Consider the following 23,786-nt stretch of genomic DNA (forward strand, 5'->3'; position numbering starts at 1 on the left):
TCATCAGTGCCTTTTAATGAATAATAACATACTTGAATTTTCAACAATTTATTAAAGTTTGATAGCCTTGACCATTCTACTGGGGGCCTATCACCATTCAATATAGATATTTTTTACTTTTGTTGAAACTTTTGTAAATTCACAGCACTCACAGTTGGCCTTTTGCCTGTCCTCCAAACAATACTTTTTATATCTTACAAATAACAGTGAAAACACAGCCATACAAAATCTATGGGATGCAGCAAAAGCAGTTTCTTAGAGGGAAGTTCATAGAAATACAGGCCTTCCTCAAAAAACAAGAAAAATCTCAAATAAACAACCTAATATACCACCTAAAAGAATTAGAAAAAGAAGAACAAATAAAATCTAAAGTCAGCAGAAAGAAGGAAATAATAAAGATCAGAGAGGAAATAAATAAAATAAAGATTTAAAAAACAATAGAAAAAAATCAATAAAACCAAGAGCCAGTTCCTTGAAGGGGTAAACAAAATTGACAAACCTCTGGCCAGGCTCACCAAGAAATGAGAGGACCCAGATAAACAAAATAAGAAATAAAAAAGGAGAAATAACAACTGATACCACAGAAATGCAAAAAAAACCCCAAAAAGAATACAATGAACAATTCTTATGCCAACAAATTTGACAACCTAGAAGAAATGGACAAGTTTCTAGAAACATACAGCCCATCAAAATTGAATCAAGAAGAAACAGATAATTTGAACAGACTGATAACTAGAAGTAAAATAGAGAAGATGAAAAGGCAGAGGGCTATGCACCAGATGAAGGAACAAGAAAAAAACCCCAGAAAAACAACTAAATGAAGTGGAGATAGGCAACCTTCCAGAAAAAGAATTCAGAATAATGAAAGTGAAGATGATCCAGGACCTCGGAATAAGAATGGAGGCAAAGATTGAGAAGATGCAAGAAATGATTAACAAAGACCTAGAAGAATTAAAGAACAAACAAACAGAGATCACCAATACAATAACTGAAATGAAAACTACACTAGAAGGAATCAATAGCAGAATAACTGAGGCAGAAGAACGGATAAGTGACCTGGAAGACAGAATGGTGGAATTCACTGCTGCAGAACAGACTAAAGAAAAAAGAATGAAAAGAAATGAAGACAGCCTAAGAGACCTCTGGGACAACATTAAACGCAACAACATTCGCATTATAGGGGTCCCAGAAGGGGAAGAGAGAGAGAAAGGACCACAGAAAATATTTGAAGAGATTATAGTCGAAAACTTCCCTAACATGGGAAAGGAAATAGCCACCCAAGTCCAGGAAGCGCAGAGAGTTCCATACAGAATAAACCCAAGGAGAAACACGCCGAGACACATAGTAATCAAACTGGCAAAAATTAAAGACAAAGAAAAATTATTGAAAGCAGCAAGGGAAAAACGACAAATAACATACAAGGGAACTCCCATAAGGTTAACAGCTGATTTCTCAGCAGAAACTCTGCAAGCCAGAAGGGAGTGGCATGATATACTTAAAGTGATGAAAGGGAAGAACCTACAACCAAGATTACTCTACCCGGCAAGGATCTCATTTAGATTTGATGGAGAAATCAAAAGCTTTGCAGACAAGCAAAAGCTAAGAGAATTCAGCACCACCAAACCAGCTCTACAACAAATGCTAAAGGAACTTCTCTAAGTGGGAAACACAAGAGAAGAAAAGGACCTACAAAGACAAACCCAAAACAATTAAGAAAATGGTCATAGGAACATACATATCGGTAATTACCTTAAACGTGAATGGATTAAATGCCCCAACCAAAAGACATAGACTGGCTGAATGGATACAAAAACAAGACCCATATATATGCTGTCTACAAGAGACCCACTTTAGACCTAGGGACACATACAGACTGAAAGTGAGGGGATGGAAAAAGATATTCCATGCAAATGGAAATCAAAAGAAAGCTGGAGTAGCTATACTCATATCAGATAAAATAGACTTTAAAATAAAGAATGTTACAAGAGACAAGGAAGGACACTACATAATGATCCAGGGATCAATCCAAGAAGAAGATATAACAATTATAAATATATATGCACCCAACATAGGAGCACCTCAATACATAAGGCAACTGCTAACAGCTATAAAAGAGGAAATCGACAGTAACACAATAATAGTGGGGGACTTTAACACCTCACTTACACCAATGGACAGATCATCCAAAATGAAAATAAATAAGGAAACAGAAGCTTTAAATGACACAATAGACCAGATAGATTTAATTGATATATATAGGACATTCCATCCAAAACAGCAGATTACACGTTCTTCTCAAGTGTGCACGGAACATTCTCCAGGATAGATCACATCTTGGGTCACAAATCAAGCCTCAGTAAATTTAAGAAAATTGAAATCATATCAAGCATCTTTTCTGACCACAACGCTATGAGATTAGAAATGAATTACAGGGAAAAAAACGTAAAAAGGACAAACACATGGAGGCTAAACAATACGTTACTAAATAACCAAGAGATCACTGAAGAAATCAAAGAGGAAATCAAAAATACCTAGAGACAAATGACAATGAAAACACGACGACCCAAAACCTATGGGATGCAGCAAAAGCGGTTCTAAGAGGGAAGTTTATAGCTATACAAGCCTACCTAAAGAAACAAGAAAAATCTCAAGTAAACAATCTAACCTTACACCTAAAGAAACTAGAGAAAGAAGAACAAACAAAACCCAAAGTTAGCAGAAGGAAAGAAATCATAAAGATCAGAGCAGAAATAAATGAAATAGAAACAAAGAAACAATAGCAAAGATCAATAAAACTAAAGTTGGTTCTTTGAGAAGATAAACAAAATTGATAAGCCATTAGCCAGACTCATCAAGAAAAAGAGGGAGAGGACTCAAATCAATAAAATCAGAAATGAAAAAGGAGAAGTTACAACAGACACCGCAGAAATACAAAGCATCCTAAGAGACTACTACAAGCAACTTTATGCCAATAAAATGGACAACCTGGAAGAAATGGACAAATTCTTAGAAAGGTATAACCTTCCCAGACTGAATCAGGAAGAAACAGAAAATATGAACAGACCAATCACAAGTAATGAAATTGAAACTGTGATTAAAAATCTTCCAACAAACAAAAGTCCAGGACCAGATGGCTTCACAGGTGAATTCTATCAAACATTTAGAGAAGAGCTAACACCCATCCTTCTCAAACTCTTCCAAAAAAATTGCAGAGGAAGGAACACTCCCAAACTCATTCTATGAGGCCACCATCACCCTGATACCAAAACCAGACAAAGACACTACAAAAAAAGAAAATTACAGACCAATATCACTGATGAATATAGATGCAAAAATCCTCAACAAAATACTAGCAAACAGAATCCAGCAACACATTAAAAGGATCATACACCACGATCAAGTGGGATTTATCCCAGGGATGCAAGGATTCTTCAATATACGCAAATCAATCAATGTGATACACCATATTAACAAATTGAAGAATAAAAACCATATGATCATCTCAATAGATGCAGAAAAAGCTTTTGACAAAATTCAACACCCATTTCTGATAAAAACTCTCCAGAAAGTGGGCATAGAGGGAACCTACCTCAACATAATAAAGGCCATATATGACAAACCCACAGCAAACATCATTCTCAATGGTGAAAAACTGAAAGCATTTCCTCTAAGATCAGGAACGAGACAAGGATGTCCACTCTCACCACTATTATTCAACATAGTTCTGGAAGTCCTAGCCACGGCAATCAGAGAAGAAAAAGAAATAAAAGGAATACAAATTGGAAAAGAAGAAGTAAAACTGTCACTGTTTGCGGATGACATGATACTATACATAGAGAATCCTAAAACTTCCACCAGAAAACTGCTAGAGCTGATTAATGAATATGGTAAAGTTGCAGGATACAAAATTAATGCACAGAAATCTCTTGCATTCCTATACACTAATGATGAAAAATCTGAAAGAGAAATTATGGAAACACTCCCATTTACCATTGCAACAAAAAGAATAAAATACCTAGGAATAAACCTACCTAGGGAGACGAAAGACCTGTATGCAGAAAACTATAAGACACTGATGAAAGAAATTAAAGATGATACCAACAGATGGAGAGATATACCATGTTCTTGGATTGGAAGAATCAACATTGTGAAAATGAGTATACTACCCAAAGCAATCTACAGATTCAATGCAATCCCTATCAAATTACCAATGGCATTTTTTACGGAGCTAGAACAAATCATCTTAAAATTTGTATGGAGACAACAAAAGACCCCGAATAGCCAAAGCAGTCTTGAGGGAAAAAAATGGAGCTGGAGGAATCAGACTCCCAGACTTCAGACTATACTACAAAGCTACAGTAATCAAGACAGTATGGTACTGGCACAAAACAGAAACATAGATCAATGGAACAAGATAGAAAGCCCAGAGATTAACCCACGCACCTATGGTCAACTAATCTATGACAAAGGAGGCAAAGATATACAATGGAGAAAAGACAGTCTCTTCAATAAGTGGTGCTGGGAAAACTGGACAGCTACATGTAAAAGAATGAAATTAGAATACTCCCTAACACCATACACAAAAATAAACTCAAAATGGATTAGAGACCTAAATATAAGACTGGACACTATAAAACTCTTAGAGGAAAACATAGGAAGAACACTCTTTGACATAAATCACAGCAAGATCTTTTTGATCCACCTCCTAGAGTAATGGAAATAAAAACAAAAATAAACAATGGGACCTAATGAAACTTCAAAGCTTTTGCACAGCAAAGGAAACCATAAACAAGACGAAAAGACAACCCTCAGAATGGGAGAAAATATTTGCAAATGAATCAACGGACAAAGGATTAATCTCCAAAATATATAAACAGCTCATTCAGCTCAATATCAAAGAAACAACACCCCAATCCAAAAATGGGCAGAAGACCTAAATAGACATTTCTCCAAAGAAGACATACAGATGGCCACGAAGCACATGAAAAGATGCTCAACATCACGAATTATTAGAGAAATGCAAATCAAAACTACAATGAGGTATCACCTCACTCCTGTTAGAATGGGCATCATCAGAAAATCTACAAACAACAAATGCTGGAGAGGGTGTGGAGAAAAGGGAACCCTCTTGCACTGTTGGTGGGAATGTAAATTGATACAGCCACTATGGAGAACAGTATGGAGGTTCCTTAAAAAACTAAAAATAGAATTACCATATGACCCAGCAATCCCACTACTGGGCATATACCCAGAGAAACCGTAATTCAAAAAGACACATGCACCCGAATGTTCATTGCAGCACTATTTACAATAGCCAGGTCATGGAAGCAACCTAAATGCCCATCAACAGACGAATGGATAAAGAAGTTGTGGTACATATATACAATGGAATATTACTCAGCCATAAAAAGGAACGAAATTGAGTCATTTGTTGAGACATGGATGGATCTAGAGACTGTCATACAGAGTGAAGTAAGTCAGAAAGAGAAAAACAAATATCGTATATTAATGCATGTATGCGGAACCTAGAAAAATGGTACAGATGAGCCAGTTGCAGGGCAGAAGTTGAGACACAAATGTAGAGAATGGTCATATGGACACCAAGGGGGGAAAACTGCGGTGAGGTGGGGATGGTGGTGTGCTGGATTGGGCAATTGGGATTGACATGTATACACTGATGTGTATGAAACTGATGCCTAATAAGAACCTGCAGTATAAAAAAACAAACAAAACAACTAATACTAAACTTTCATTGGGTTATTTGTATGGAAATATGTTAATATAAATGTTTCAGACATTACATGAAATTTTTAAAAATCTTATATTTGTATTTGTACGGAAATATGTATGGAAATATGTTAATATAAATGTTTCAGACATTACATGAAATTTCTAAAAATCTTATATTTGTATTTGTATGGAAATATGTATGGAAATATGTTAATATAAATGTTTCAGACATTACATGAAATTTCTAAAAATCTTATATGTTCTGGTATAATGTTATAAGTAATAATCCTAGTTATTACTTTAAAATGTATATCTCAGAAATAACTAATTTTCTTGTCAACTGCATTATTATGAAAGTTCATCAAATCTTTAAACCGTGGTCATTTTTAAGTCTTTTGTCATTTACAGACAGTTCTGGGTGTACTCTGATGATTTTGCAAATATGTTCCTATAAAAGGGTTTCATCTTCAAGAAATTCATGAAAAGACTCTGACAAGTACAGGTTTCTGGTAACTGACTGTACTGGTGAACTGAATGAATAAGCATTTTCAGAACTCTAATGAAAAACTGATGAACTCATAAAAGTGCTAACAAAGATCAAGATGAAAAAAAAATTAATTACATGGGACTGAGTGAACTGATGAGGATGAGTATAATTTTTGTGACTTTCTGTCTGAATTAAAAAAAAAAAAAAAAATCCCACAAGGACTCAGAGGCAAAGAATATACAAATCAATTTTCACTGCAAGTAAAGGAGCTGTTACGTGGAGGATTACTGGACTGAATGTCAATATTATGACATAGTATGAGTGTGTTTCATGTTTGGGTAATTGCAATCATTGTTGCTTTTGTGTGGTCATCCATGTACAATGCTTGGTGTCAGTCTATTTATGTCTTGTAAAAATAAAATACAGTGTGTGTGTGTGTGAATAAAAAAAAAAAAAAGAAGTAAAATAGAATCTGTAATTAAACATCTTCCTACAAAAAAAAAGTCCAGGACCAGATGGCTTCAACAGCAAATTCTACCAAACATACAAAGAAGAACTTACACTGATCCTTCTCAAAAGTCTTCCAAAAGACCAAAGAGGAGGGAACACTCCCAAAGACATTCTATGAAGCCACCATCACCCTGATACCAAAACCAGACAAAGACACTACCAAAAAAGAAAATTACGTGCCAATATCTTTCTTTGATGAATATAGATGCAAAAATTCTCAACAAAATATTAGCAAACTGAATCCAACAACACATGAAAAGATCATACACCATGACCAAGTTGGATTGATCCCAGGTTCACAGGGATGGTTCAACATATACAAATCAATTAATGTGCTACACCACATCAACAAAAGAAAAAACAAAAACCACATTATCATCCCAATAGACACAGAAAAAGCATTTGATAAAATTCAATATCCATTCATTATAAAAACTCGTACCAGAGTGGGTATAGAGGGAACATATCTCAACATAATAAAAGCTATTTATGATAAACCCACAGCCAATATAATACTCAATGGTGAAAAGCTGAAAGCCTTCCTGCTAAAATCTTGAACAGGACAAGGATGCTCACTCTCACCACTTCTATTCAACATAGTATTGGAAGTCCTAGCCACAGCAATCAGGGAAGAAAAAGAAATAAAGGGATCTAAATTGGAAGGGAAGAGGTAAAAGTGTCATTATATGCAGATGACATGATACTACATATAGAAAACCCTAAAGACTCCACACAAAAACTACTAGGATTGATAAATGAATTCAGCAAGAGAGCAGGATACAAGATTAACATACAGCAATAAGTTGCATTTCTTTACACTAATGAGAAAGGGGATGTAGAAAAACCATCCCTTTTAAAAATCATATGCAAAAAAATAAAATCCTTAGGAATAAACCTGACCAAGGAGGTGAAAGACTTATATGCCGAGAAATATAAAACATTAATAAAGGAAACTGAAGATGATTCAAAGAAATGGAAAGATATCCTATGCTCTTGGATTGGAAGAATTAATTTTATTAAAATGGCTGTACTATCCAAAACTATCTACAAATTTAATGTGATCCCTATCAAATTACCCATGACATTTTTCACTAGAACTAGAACAAATAATCCTAAAATATATATGGAACCAATAAAAGACCCAGAATTGCCAAAGCAATCCTGAGGAAACAGAACAAAGCAGGAGGCATAACCCTCCCAGACTTCAGACAATACTGCAATGCTACAGTAATCAAAACAGCATGGTGTTGACACAAAAACTAACATATGGGTCAATGGAACAGAATAGAGAGCCCAGAAATAAACCCACACACCCTCTTCAACAAAGGAGGCAAGAATATACAGTGGAGAAAAGACAGTGTCTTCAGCAAGTGGTTTTGGGAAAGTTGGATAGCCGCATGTAAATCAGTGAAGTTAGAACAGACCCTCACACCATACACAAAAATAAACTCAAAATGACTTAAAGACTTAAATATAAGACATGACACCAGAAAACTCCTAGCAGAGAATATAGGCAAAACATTCTCTGACATAAATTGTACCAATGTTTTTCTTAGGTCAGTCTTCCAAGGCAATAGAAATAAAAACAAAAATAAACAAATGGGACCTAATCAAACTTAAAAGCTTTTGCACAGAAAGGAAACCATAAACAAAATGAAAAGACAACCTATGGACTGGGAGAAAATATTTACAAATGATGCGACCAACAAGGGAGTAATTTCCAAAATATACAAATAACCCATATAACTCAATAACAAAATCCAAACAACCCAATCAAAAAATGGGTAGAAGACCTAAATAGACATTTTTCCAAAGAAGACATACATATGGCCAGCAGGCACATGAAAAGATGTTCAACATCACTAATTATTAGAGAGATGCAAATCAAAACTATAATGAGGTACTACCTCACACCGGTCAGAATGGCCATCATTAAAATGTCTACAAATAACAAATGCTAGAGAGGGTGTGGAGAAAAGGGAACCCTCCTATGCTGTTGGTGGGAATGTAAGTTGGTGCAGCCACTATGGAGGACACTATGGAGATTCCTCAAAAAACTAAAAATAGAGTTGCAATATCCAACAATCCCACTCCTGGGCATATATCTGGACAAAACTATAATTCAAAAAGTTACATGCACCCCTATGTTCATAGAAACACTATTCACAATAGCCAAGACATGGAAACAACCTAAGTATCCATCGACAGATGAATGGATAAAGAAGATGTGGTATATATATATATACAATGGAATACTACTCAGCCATAAAAAAGAATGAAATAATGCCATTTGCAGTAACATGGATGGGCCTAGAGATTATCATACTAAGTGAAGTAAGTCAGAAAGAGAAAGACAAATACCATATGATATCATGTATATGTGGAATCTAAAATATGACACAAATGAACCTATCTATAAGACAGAAACAGACAGACATAGAGAACAGACTTGTGGTTGCCAAGGGAGAGGGGGCTGAAGGAGGGGTGGATTGGGAGTTTGGTATTAGCAGATGCAAACCATCATATCAATATGTAGAATGGATAAACAACAAGGTCCTACTGCATAGCATAGGGAACTATATTCAATATCCCATGATAGACCATAATGGAAAAGAATGTAAAAAAGAATGTGTATATATATATATATATATATATATATATATATATATATATATATATGTAAAAAATTTTTTTTAATAGGATACAAAGATATATTGTACAGCACAGGGAATATAGCCAATATTTTTAATTACTTTAAATGGAGTATAATCTATAAAAATATCAAATCACTATGTGGTACACTTAAAACTAAAAAATATATATATTTTTATGTTTTAATATTTTTAATCGATGCATAGGGTCATAGTTGGTCTGACACTTGATAGTCCTCACAGTAGTAATACAAGCATGAACTAAAGAAAAAGTAATTCTTTTCCACTGAGGAATATTCTCATTATGCAACTGTGTCTCAAAATACGGGAGTCAAACATAAACATTAGATATCCAGAATTTTCAGTAAGGAAATTTTTATTAATTTTTGATGAGTGATGGTGGTTTAGAAAGGCAAAAATTAGGAAACTTTAAGGTTTCTGGTATTTGAGTATTGGGAAAAGTAAGGCCATAAAGCAGGCAATAATAAAAAAAATATTTTGTATTTATGAACATTTCACTTGAATAACTATGTAACATATTCCTTGTGTTTTCCACATATATTTTTTCATTCATGCAGAAACATCTGTTAACTAGAAAGACTATATTGTTTCAAATATTAAGGTAGTTTATCAAATTTTTTGAAAATAAAGAAGTTGAGTTTTCAAGACATATATAATTAACACAAAGAACAAACATATATTCGTTCCTCATTACTGCACTTCTCTGTATTGTTTTCTCTTTTCTGCATAAACTTCGATCTTATTGAGAATGATGTTTCATAGCATCTGTGCTGGATGTTATCTGTCACTAAATATGAGTCATAGTGGCAGGGATGTTTTTCTTCCTCCAACCCACCCCCAAATTGGGGAGTTTTATGGATTTTGTGCCTGATGTTTGATTTTTCTTTTTACTACCTGATGATATGTCCTTAGACAACCACTCTGCTTTTGCTTTTTGTTTTAAATAAAGATTAAAAAAATCCAAATTCCTTCTAAGAAATTTAAACGCTTCATTGGCCAGAATGAACCACATATTTTACATTGCTAGTTTTAATATTATAGAATGTGAACTGACATACAAAAGAATTTTCTTTGCAACTTCAAAACTGATCCTCGAAGAAAGGCAACTAGGTTTCTAATTCTGTCTCCAAATAAACCTCATGTCTTTTTTAAATTAATGAGCTCCTTCAGATACATTGGCTTCTGATGGTTCCTGTGGCTAGTGTGTCACTCTAGCTTGTCTTTTGTTTCTAGCATGCAGATAGTTACTTGATTCTACACTTGTAGTTCTTTAAGTTAAATACTAACCCTCTCCCTGCTCAACTCCATCCCATAAGCTCCATTTCCTGTTCCTCTTCCTTTCCTGCTCTGAAACCCTTCTTCACCCTAGGTTCAGGAACAAACATCTTTGGGTAGGCAGGCCGTTTGGAGGTCATGTTAAACAGGGAAATGGAAATACAGGTCTCCTTATAGCTGATCCAGCCCTGTTTGCCTCTAGACTTGCATCCAGTCTTCTGCCTTGTTTCTGACCCAAAGCCCCCACTTCACAACTGACTCTAAGTGAGTCCCCATTATGTCCTTTGTGCACCTTACCAACTGCTTTCACACTACTTACTGGTGACAATTTGCTGCTTTTAGAATTTAAATTTGTTCAATGTGCCTGCCCTTTCCCAATCCAGCAGGCAGATCTAGGTCTGCAAACAACATTTGATGAATCAGTTCTTCTCTGCTGGAATATTTCTTGAGATGCAGCCTTCTTGGTCAGAGGCCTTTGCAAAATTTACAGGGATCCCATTCTATTTTTGGCAAGATCATGCAGTATAAAAGCTATATAAGGAACTACAGGATTTCCTTGAATTTTGCAGTTGGTGTATATATTGAAATAACTGAACTTATTTTCTTTTAATCCCTGAATTCCATGATTTACCTCCGTCTATCTACTCCTGGGCAGAGCTATTTCATACAATTTAAAATTTAAAAGGGTGAGCTCATCATTGAACTTTATATTCTGCCAAAATGGAAATATTCTCAGGTGGTGTCCTAAGTTCCAAAATCCAACAACACCCACATTTATGTGAACATAGGCAATTTTGTATTCTTTACACCAACTGTATCCTAGTCAGGTCCCGTAATATTGAATTACGACAAGGAAGAAAGCAGATAAAATTGTAAGTAACAGTTGATACCAGATGGCGTTTTTTTTAAAATAACACTGTCCTTATTTTTAGACAACGCTGAAACTATAGTCTTGTTTCTTTAACTTACAATTAAGTCACTCACCAGATCCCTAAGTAAGTACACTACTGTGACTACATTACAAATCTCTAGCAAATAGAGGCACAACTCACTTGCTATTTTTGAATTTGAGTGTTTTGTGTAAAGTCAATTAGTTCTTGGAAATTGCTTTCAAAAAAGCAGCTCCTTTTCTTTCCCTCCCTGCCTTACTGGAAAACAGCAAGAGGACTCTGAGTGGATGAGACTAAGGGTCTCCATGCAAGATTGAGAGATCTGTCCTTGATCTTGCTATTCAGAAACATGTGGCTGGTCCTCCTTGAAAGACTAATTCACCCCCTTTCATTTTCCCCTCCTAGCATCCTCCTCACCAATTGCCACTGAGGATCACATTTATTTACTTCCTAGAGCATTCTTCAGGTTCTAAATTTCTGATCCAGATCAAATTTCAAAACAACAGCATGGGTATTGACTACCGGACTGATGTCTCTTTCAGTCTGCTTCACTGATGAGCTGGACTTTTAAGGCTTTAAATATTCAAATTTAATTTCAGCTACCTAAGAGTGCTAGCATCAGCAGGAAGGACAGCATGCCCTGTGGCATCTGTAATTACTCTTGGATTTGAATATATCCTCCAATACAGATTTGGAGGCTTTATTAAGGAGGGTTATGCTGCTGTTTCTCTTTTTCACACTGATGTTGAGAAAAAAAAGAAGTAGAGAAGGACCAGGAATTCTTTTTTTTCTATTGGAGAGTCACAAACTTTTTGAAATGGACATCTATGTGCTACTTCTTTCCTAGAGTTGTTTTATCAAATGATACATTGGGTAGATGATATTTTGATTCTTCAAAACAAGCTGACTGAATCAGTTTTTCCACCTTTCCTGAGCTCCTTATTAGACTGGGAGTTCTTTGAGCCACTATGTCATATTCAGACTCCCCCCTGCCTCTGCCCCATACATCTAGCATAGAGTAGACAATAACTGCTGAACACAAATGTCACATTCTCCTAGATGCTTTCCCACATAATCTGTGTTCCTAACTACTTAAATCTATTTAAATTTAAAATTTGTTTAAAGCTAATACCTGTTTACTTTCTGATGTTCATAAGAGAATTGGCAAGCATATTAAAATCTAAACTTACTTTTGGAAACACTGATTCATGTTGACTTCTACTGACAAATTAGAGCCCAACCAAAGTCCTAAAGAATTATAATAAATTCCACTCTCACTAGAAAAATACAAAACTACATTTAGTTTCAAAAGCTTAATTTGAGTTTTGGTATCAATTAGAATCATCTTTCCCACATTTATTATTTAAATTAGCTGGGGTTTCTGTAAACATTTAAATTTCCCAGTTCCTACCCAGAGAGTCTGAAGCAGGGCCCAGAAATCTGTATTTCTTTCTTTTTCTTTTTCTTTAAATATTTATTTATTTATCTGGTTGCATTGGGTCTTAGTTGTGGCATGCAGGATCTTTCACTGCAGCATGTGGGCTTAGTTGCCCCGCAGCATGTGGGAATCTTAGTTCCCCAACCAGGGATCAAACCTGTGTTCCCTGCATTGGAAGGTGGATTCTCAACCACTGGACCACCAGGCAAGTCCCTGTATTTCTTAACTAGCTCCCCCATGAGTCTGTTACGATCAGACAATTTTGGTAACCACTGAATTAGAGAGTTCCAAGATGTTGCAGAATAGTTCTTGATGAATATGTGGAATTCATCTTTTTAAGAACCAATAAAAAACAGGGTTTGGGATTTTCTCTTACAGAAAACCCAGAGTAAAGTTGTAATTTTTTGACTTATGCTTTTAAAAAACCTGGGTAATTTCAGGGGGAGAGACAAAATAGACTATTACCAGCATTTTTTCTCTTCTCCCAAAGAAGAAAGCTCCAATGGTGTAAACTCAGGTTTACTTAAACACCATGACATTATGACGAATATATTGGTTGGGAAAACCCAATTTCATTTCTAATTTTTCCATATAAGTACTTTTCCTGAAATTTATTATTGTTTTACTTTGGCTTCTAACCTTAAAATGTAACTGCAGAAAGTGTCTATCAAATTTTGCAATTTTCCTGCTAACTGCAGTGAAACAGCCCCAAGAGTATAAAAACAAATATCACTTTCATGAGAACAAAGGAACATTTGGCTTTTAAATAAAAGTGTATCTGAATCCATGTTGTAGAGAAATACAAAAGTTAGTTAAATGTTAGAAAATATTGTAGACTAGAAAGAGAAAAATAAGAATGCAGGGATTGTATTGAGACAGTATCATCACATGCTCAATAACAAAAGATTTAATGGGGAATTTTGTCCAAAAATAGAATACTAAAGTAAATTACAATTCTTATGAAAGCTTGGAGAGAGTAATATCTCAATGAAGAGAACAAGGCACCTTTTTTTCTGCAAGTGACTTCTGGTGTGTATGTACACATACACATACACACACACACATATATACATGTGCATTCATACATATGTATAGATACTCCTATGTATGTATATAATTTTTCCCTGTCATTGCTTTCTTGACATTAATCTTGTTTCTGGATCTATTGATACATTAGACTTCCACATACATACCCCCAAAATCAATTAAAACAAAGAAGTCGATAAAAACAGAAAGGCATAAAAAAGGAGTTAGAAAACTCTGTGAGAGGGCAGACAGCAGAAGCAAGAAGAACTACAATTTTGCAGCCTGTGGAACGAAAACCACATTCACAGAAAGAGAGACAAAATGAAAAGGCAGAGGACTATGTACCAGATGAAGGAACAAGATAAAACCCCAGAAAAACAACTAAATGAAGTGGAGATAGGCAACCTTCCAGAAAAAGAATTCAGAATAATGAAAATGAAGATGATCCAGGACCTCAGAAAAAGAATGGAGACAAAGATCAAGAAGATGCAAGAAATGTTTAACAAAGATCTAGAAGAATTAAAGAACAAACACCTGGAAGAATTAAAGAACAAACAAACAGAGATGAACAATACAATAACTGAAATAAAAAATACACTAGAAGGAATCAATAGCAGAATAACTGAGGCAGAAGAACAGATAAGAAAACTGGAAGACAGAATGGTGGAATTCACTGCCATGGAACAGAATAAAGAAAAAAGAATGAAAAGAAATGAATACAGCCTAAGAGACCTCTGGGACAACATTAAATGCAACAATATTCACATTATAGGGGTCCCAGAAGGAGAAGAGAGAGAGAAAGGACCCAAGAAAATATTTGAAGAGATTATAGTCGAAAATTTCTCTAAGATGGAAAGGAAAATAGCCACCCAAGTCCAGAAAGCTCAGAGAGTCCCAGGCAGGATAAACCCAAAGAGAAACACACCGAGACACATAGTAATCAAATTGGCAAAAATTGAAGACAAAGAAAAATTATTAAAAGCAACAAGGGAAAAACGACAAATAACATACAAGGGATCTTCCATAAGGTTAACAGCTGATTTCTCAGCAGAAACTCTACAAGCCAGAAGGGAGTGGCATGATACACTTAAAGTGATGAAAGGGAAGAACATACAACCAAGATTACTCTACCCGGCAAGGATCTCATTCAGATTCGACAGAGAAATCAAAAGCTTTACAGACAAGCAAAAGCTAAGAGAATTCAGCACCAGCTCTACAACAAATGCTAAATGAGCTTCTCTAAGTAGGAAACACAAGAGAAGAAAAGGACCTACAAAAACAAACCCAAAACAATTAAGAAAATGGTCATAGGAACATACATATCTATAATTACCTTAAATTTGAATGGATTAAATGCTCCAACCAAAAGAAACAGGCTTGCTGAATGGATACAAAAACAAGACCCATATATATGCTGTCTACAAGAGACCCACTTCAGATCCAGGGAAACATACAGACTGAAAGTGAGGGGATGGAAAAAGATATTCCATGCAAATGGAAATCAAAAGAAAGCTGGAGTAACAATACTCATATCAGACAAAATAGACTTTAAAATAAAGACTGTTACAAGAGACAAGGAAGGACAGAACATAGTGATCAAGGGATCAATCCAAGAAGAAGATATAACAATTATGAATATATATGCATTTAACATAGGAGCACCTCAATACGTAAGGCAAATGCTAACAGCTATAAAAGAGGAAATTGACAGTAACACAATAATAGTGAGGGACTTTAATCTCTTACTTACACCAATGGACAGATCACCCAGACAGAAAATTAATAAGGAAACACAAGCTTTAAATGACACAATAGACCAAGTAGATTTAATTGATATTTATAGGACATTCCATCCGAAAACAACAGATTACACTTTCTTCTCAAGTGTACACGGAACATTCTCCAGGATAGATCACATCTTTGGTCACAAAACAAGCCTCAGAAAATTTAAGAAAATTGAAATCATATCAAGCATCTTTTCCGACCACAAAGCTATGAGATTAGAAATCAATTACAAGGAAAAAAACTGTAAAAAACACAAACACATGGAGGCTAAACAATGTTACTAAATAACCAAGAGATCACTGAAGAAATCAAAGAGGAAATCAAAAAATACCTAGAGAAAAATGACAATGAAAACACGACAATCGAAAACCTATGGGATGCAGCAACAGCAGTTCTAAGAGCGAAGTTTATAGCAGTACAATCCTACCTCAAGTAACAAGAAAAATCTCAAATAAACAATCTAACCTTACACCTAAAGCAATTAGAGAATGAAGAACAAAAAAACCCCAAAGTTAGTAGAAGGAAAGTAATCATAAAATTCAGATCAGAAATAAATGAAAAAGAAATGAAGGAAACAATAGCAAAGATCAATAAAACTAAAAGCTGGTTCTTTGAGAGGATAAACAAAATTGATAAACCATTAGACTCATCAAGAAATCAACAGAAATCAGAATTAGAGATGAAAAAGGAGAAGTTACAATGGACACTGCAGAAATACAAAGGATCATAAGAGACTACTACAAGCAACCCTACGCCAATAAAATGGACAACCTGGAAGAAATGGACAAATTCTTAGAAAGGTATAACGTTACAAGACTGAACCAGGAAGAAATAGAAAATATGAACAGACCAATCACAAGTAATGAAATTGAAACTGTGATTTAAAAATCTTCCAACAAACAAAAGTCCAGGACCAGAAGTCTTCACAGGTGAATTCTATCAAACATTTAGAGAAGAGCTAACACCTATCCTTCTCAAACTCTTCCAAAAATTGCAGAGGAAGGAACAATCCCAAACTCATTCTGTGAGGCCACCATCACCCTGATACCAAAACCAGACAGAGGTACTACAAAAAAAATTACAGGCCAATATCACTGATGAATATAGGTGCAAAAATCCTCAACAAAATACTAGCAAACAGAATCCAACAACACATTAAAAGGATCATACACCATGATCAAGTGGGATTTATCCCAGGGATGCAAGGATTCTTCAATACACGCAAATCAATCAATGTGATACACCATATTAACAAATTGAAGAAGAAAAACCATATGATCATCTCAATAGATGCAGAAAAAGCTTTTGACAAAATTCAACACCCATTTATGATAAAAACTCTCCAGAAAGTGGGCATAGAGGGAACCTACCTCAACATAATAAAGGCCATATATGAAAAACCCACAGCAAACATCATTCTCAATGGTGAAAAACTGAAAGCATTTCCTTGAAGATCAGGAACAAGACAAGGATGTCCACTCTCACCACTATTATTCAACATAGTTTTGGAAGTCCTAGCCACGGCAATCAGAGAAGAGAAAGAAATAAAAGGAATACAAATTGGAAAAGAAGAAGTAAAACTGTCACTGTTTGCAGATGACATGATACTATACATAGAGAATCCTAAAGATGCCACCAGAAAACTACTAGAGCTAATCAATGAATTTGGTAAAGGTGCAGGATACAAAATTAATGCACAGAAATCTCTTGCACTCCTATACACTAACAATGAAAGATTAGAAAGAGAAATTAAGGAAACACTCCCATTCACCATTGCAACAAAAGAATAAAATACCTAGGAATAAACCTACCTAAGGAGGTAAAAGACCTGTACTCAGAAAACTATAAGACACTGATGAAAGAAATCAAAGATGACACAGATGGAGGGATATATAATGTTCTTGGATTGGAAGAATCAATATTGTGAAAATTACTATACTACCCAAAGCAATCTACAGATTCAATGCAATCCCTATCAAATTACCAATGGCAGTTTTTATAGAACTAGAAGAAAAAATCTTAAAGTTTGTATGGAGACACAAAAGACCCCAAATAGCCAAAGCAATCTTGAGGGAAAAAAACGGAGCTGGAGGAATCAGACTCCCCGACTTCAGACTATACTACAAAGCTACAGTCATCAAGACAATATGGTACTGGCACAGAAACAGAAATATAGATCAATGGAACAGGATAGAAAGCCCAGAGGTAAACCCACGCACCTATGGTCAACTAATCTATGACAAAGGAAGCAAGGACATACAATGGAGAAAAGACAGCCTCTTCAATAAGTAGTGCTGGGAAAACTGGACAGCTACATGTAAAAGAATGAAATTAGAACACTCCCTAACACCATACACAAAAATAAACTCAAAATGGATTACAGACCTAAATGTAAGACCAGACACTATAAAACTCTTAGAGGAAAACATAGGAAGAACACTCTATGACATAAATCACAGCAAGATATTTTTTGACCCACTTCCTAGAGTAATGGAAATAAAAACAAAAATAAACAAATGGGACCTAATGAAACTTAAAAGCTTTTGCACAGGAAAGGAAACTATAAACAAGACAAAATTACAACCCTCAGAATGTGAGAAAATATTTGCAAACAAATCAGTGGAAAAAGGATTAATCTCCAAAATATATAGACAGCTCATTCAGCTCAATATTAAAAAAACAAACAACCCAATTCAATAATGGGCTGAAGACCTGTATAGACATCTCTCCAAAGAAGAAATAAAGATGGCCAAGAGGCAAATGAAAACCTGCTCAACATCACTAATTATTAGAGAAATGCAAATCAAAACTACAATGAAGTATCACCTCACAGCAGTTAGAATGGGCATCACCAAAAAATCTACAAACAATAAATGCTGGAGAGGGTGTGGAGAAAAGGGAACCCTCTTGCACTATTGGTGGGAATGTAAATTGATACAGCCACTATGGAGTACAGTATGGATGTTCCTTAAAAAACTAAAAATAGAATTACCATATGACCCAGCAATCCCACTACTGGGCATATACCCAGAGAAAACCATAATTCCAAAAGACACATGCACCCCTATGTTCACTGCAGCACTATTTACAATAGACAGGTCATGGAAGCAACCTAAATGCCCATTGACAGACGAATGGATAAAGAAGGTGTGGTACATATATACAATGGAATATTACTCAGCCATTAAAAGGAACAAAATTGGGACATTTGTAGAGACGTGGATGGACCTAGAGACTGTCATACAGAGTGAAGTAAGTCAGAAAGAGAAAAACAAATACAGTATGCTAACACATATATATGGAATCTAAGGAAAAAAAAAAAAGTCATGAAGAACCTAGTGGCAAGATGGGAATAAAGACACAGACCTACGAAAGAATGGACTTGAGGATATGGGGAGGGGGAGGGGTGAGATGTGACAGGGTGAGAGAGTGTCATGGACATATATACACTACCAAATGTAAAATAGATAGCTAGTGGGAAGCAGCCGCATAGCACAGCGAGATCAGCTCAGTGCTTTTTGACCGCCTGGGGGGGGTGGGATGGGGAGGGTGGGAGGGAGGGAGATGCAGGAGGGAGGAGATATGGGAACGTGTGTATATGTGTAGCTGATTCACTTTGTTATAAATCAGAAACTAACACACCATTGTGAAGCAATTATACTTCAATAAAGATGTTTAAAAAAAAATTAAAAAATAAAAAAATTAAAAAAAAAGAAAGAGAAAAACAAGTGTCGTATATTAACGCATATATGTGGAATCTAGAAAAATAGTACAGATGAACCAGTTTGCAAGGCAGAAATAGAGACGCAGATGTAGAGAACAAATGTATGGACATCAAGGGGGAAAGTGGCGGGGGGGTGGTGGTTGTGGTGGGATGCATTGGACATATATACACTAATTATGTATAAATAGATAACTAATAAGAACCTGCTGTATAAAAAATAAATAAAATTAAATTCAAAGAAAAGAAAATCATGAGGAAACAGATGAAACCATGCTGTGAGATCCTGTGCAAGACATCTGGCCTAGACTCTTAAAAATGTCCATGTTTTGGAAGAAAAAAATGACAAGAGAATTACTCTAAAGGAGACTAAAGAGATATGATAAATACATCATGTGAATCTTAATTGGATCCTCGATCAAAAACAGAAAGCTCCAAAGGGCATTTGGAGGACATTGGGTGTTTAAAAGAGAAAGAAAGAAAGAAAAGAAAACTTTGTAAATATTTCCTTTTGAAATGTGCATATATAAAATATCTCACAGGTATCTATTTTCCCCTGAAACACTCAATTCATTTATTATATTTATCTCCATGAAAGCTTGTAGTTGAATTACACTTTTAAATATCGAAGACTTTTTTTCCCTTGTGGAAAGCAATCATGGAAAACAAGACATAAATAATACTAAGACTGAATGGAAGGTGGCTTATTCAACTTCAGAAAAATTAATTAATGAGTTTTGTAGGACCTCTCGAAAGAAGAAGAGCACTTCTATAAAGAATATATGAAATGATATCTAAATTCCTAGTAATAATAGTAATAAAAACAAAGCACAATAATTACTTGGATATATATATAAACATATATTTTTATTGGGATATATATGTGTATATACGTGTGTGTGTGTGTGTGTGTAAAATGCCTGTATTTCCAAGTGCTGAAAGAACTCATGCAATCCATTTTCTCATTTAGTTTATAAAATTCCCTTCTCTGTAGGAATGGAGATGTTTATGTCCTGCATTTCCTTCTTATACATAAAGTATTTCTTTATTATAATAGCAACTACAGCATTCTATGTATTGTTTATTGGTGTTAGTTGTTTCCTTTGGTAATAAATAGTAAACTTATTAAGCCTTTTCTTCAAAGTACCAAACTAATTATAATATTAAAAACAGACTGGATAAATTTAATTTTAAAACTACCAGTTATATTGACTGAGTTTAGCCAACTGTCATATTTATAATTCTAAAATGGTTTATTTTTTCGGAAATTTTACATTGGATAGGTGATGTGACATTGTCTCGCATGAGGATTCTGGCTTACATCCTTTTCACTGAACGTGTCAGTTTACTCTCATGACTTTCCAACTTGCCTAGTGGGAGTCTTTTTCTTTCTTTACAATAAGACTTATTTGGGGAATGGCAAAATCATGTGTTATAGTAAGTGTGGCTCCTAAGTACGTGGATTTATAACTATAATCTATTTTGCTTGTGCTTATGGAGGTATGTTTCCGGGGCTCTACATTAATTTGAAGGTAGACTCGATAAGTTTAAAATGTATATTACAAAACCTAAAGCAGTGACTAAAATAACAAAAAAAGTTATAGCAAATAAGTCAACAAATGAAGCACAATGGAATCACTAAAAAATTCTATTCAAAAGAAGGCTGAAAATAGGAAAAAATGAAAGAAAAGATAAGACATATAGGAAATAAATAGCAACATGTTAGATTTATACCCAATTACATCAATACTCATATAAATATAAATGGTCTAAATGTTCCAGTTAAAAAGCAGAGATAGTTGAATTGGAAAAAAGGAAACAACTATATGCTGCATAGAAAAAATGCATTTTAAATATAAAGTAGAAATAGTTAGAAGTAAAAGGATGGAGAAAACATATACCAATGTAGTACTAATCAAAATGAAGCTAGAGTACCTCTATGAATAGCAGCAAAGTAGGTTTCAGAGCAAAAATACCACCAGGAATAAAGAAGGTCATTTTCTAATGATAAAAGAGTTATTTGATTAAGAGGACATTACAACCCTAATCATTCATATATCTTTCAACAGACTTTCAAAATACATGAAGCAAATACCAATAACTGCCAGGAGAAATAGAGAAATCAGTGGTTAGAGTTGGATTTTCCACATTGCTCTCTCTGGAATTTTTAGTACAAGTAGCTAGAAAATCAGGGAGGATATAGAAACCCTGAACAACACTATCTAATCACTTGGCCAACTTGACACAAAAGTTTTATGTACATTTCAGACTGAGATAATGAAATAAAATGCATAAATAACAATGTCCAGTCTATCAATTAGGGAAATTTTAAAAATGATTCACAAATAATCATTAAATCATATGCTTAATATAAATGGAGACAAGAAGTATTTCACCAGCACAATGGTTTACACCTCTTCCCTAAATCAACTTATATAAGGATTTAAATATCACAAATGTGCTTTTCAGTGAATATTGCACATGGATTATAGATGAGAATACTTATCTTAAAATTAATTTCAAGAACTGTATAATTTATGAAGTTTAGAAAATTTCATCTTATGGAATATATTTGCATTCTTTACACATCAAAATGCCTACTGTAAAAGGTGAAAACAAGAACTGAAATAGTTATTTGATATAAATCATAGCAGACACTTGTCTACACCTCAAAAAATTTGAAGACATTCTTACAAAATACCCAATATTCATTCAATCTAAGAGGCCACTGATTATAAAACATGCCATTATTTTACATTCTTCTAGAATATAGTAAGGGCTATTAGATTGTGACATTGAGATACACCAATTTCTGAGATGTTAAAACGCAAAATGTGTGTGTGTTCTGAGGTGTTAAGTGAATATGTCTGTCCTGAGATGCTAAATGGGCATATTCTGAGACATTAAAAGGTAAAGAGTTGTGGTTTTGTAATCTTAACCTAAAACACATCTCCCCTAAAATAAATTTTGTGTGAACTGAATTCATACTTTATAGTCTCATTGAAATAGTCACTCCAGTCTTAGTATTTCTGGGAAAATTAAATTCTCTACCTTGCATACTTGAAGAAAGAAAGATATTCCCAACCTTTCTATTGGTTAATAATACAACAACAGTAAGGAACTAAAGGGGTTACATAAAATGGAAAAATCATTATTAACTCAGAAATGCTTAACATGTATGAAAGTGTATTATATTTTCCCCAAAATCACTGAAATAAGAGATTACGTTTCTACTGATGTCTTCAGAAAGGTACAGTTCTTTGCACAGACTCTAAGCAACAAATTCATTCAACTTCATTAATCTAAGGCCATATTTTAACATCTGATCCAATTAGTTACTGATATTACCCTTGAGCACTTTCATTCTCCAGAATCCCACAGACATTCAGACCAGTAGCTACCAGTAGATACAAAGATGTTCAACATAGTAAGAACTTTTAGCAAAACAATTAGAGATCGTATGGTGTAGAAGTTTAAGTGCATCAATATATACTGATCATTATAAATATTAGAACACAGATTTTACAGGTCAAAATATTAATCTATGAATTAAAACACAATCAAGGAGACTGAGCAGAGAAACATCCCTATTTTAATTTCAATGAACTAGTATAATCATCAAATCTGTTCACTTCTATAATTATAATTCTACAATTCCTAATTATCAAAATAATCAAGGAAATAAAAAATGTTAAACAATTTGATCCTCTACTTCTGTATGTCATCAAACCACCAGAATGACTTACCTTATCTTTTCTTTGCTTTTCATCCTGGTATACTGTCCAGTGTTCTCCATCATTGCTGTAAGCTAGTTTGTAGGAGCCTACAAACTGCACATGACCAAAATCTTTAGCTCCTTGTGTAATAATGCCAGTCACTTTGGTAGGGACCAGAAGATCCACCTACAAAAAGGAAAAGACATAATTCAAATGCCACGATAGAGTCCATTATAAATTTGCAATTCTTTTGAACTCAGGAGATTAAGAAATATATATCCTAAAGCCAAAAATCCATTTGATTATTTGTATTTTGAAATAGAAGACTGAGTTTATTATTGACTTGTGATTTTGATTATGCCACTGGGTAAACCTGGCTGAAAATTTGAACAACCATTTTGAGCATTTTTAAATAAAGTGGTGGTCTTTTCAGTCTACCAGTCAATTTTATATTAAACTGACTCATCTAGCATGTGGTTTTTGTGTAACTGAGATAGTACAAAACTAGCAAGGCTGATCTTCTTGAGACTGATCAT

The 23,786-nt window shown here is 34.5% G+C and overlaps 1 protein-coding gene across 2 annotated transcripts in view; it reads right to left on the reverse strand.

Annotated features, from left to right (window-relative positions):
* EDIL3 (EGF like repeats and discoidin domains 3) overlaps positions 1–23,786 on the reverse strand; it is a 436,572-nt gene that overhangs the window by 20,876 nt on the left and 391,910 nt on the right. For both annotated transcript variants that reach the window (XM_036849259.1, XM_036849260.1), the window contains one exon: positions 23,281–23,436. In XM_036849259.1, the coding sequence (XP_036705154.1) occupies positions 23,281–23,436 (156 nt within the window). The remainder of the gene's footprint in view (positions 1–23,280; positions 23,437–23,786) is intronic.

This window comes from Balaenoptera musculus, chromosome 3 (assembly GCF_009873245.2).
Source record: "Balaenoptera musculus isolate JJ_BM4_2016_0621 chromosome 3, mBalMus1.pri.v3, whole genome shotgun sequence".
Classification (NCBI taxonomy): domain Eukaryota; kingdom Metazoa; phylum Chordata; class Mammalia; order Artiodactyla; family Balaenopteridae; genus Balaenoptera; species Balaenoptera musculus.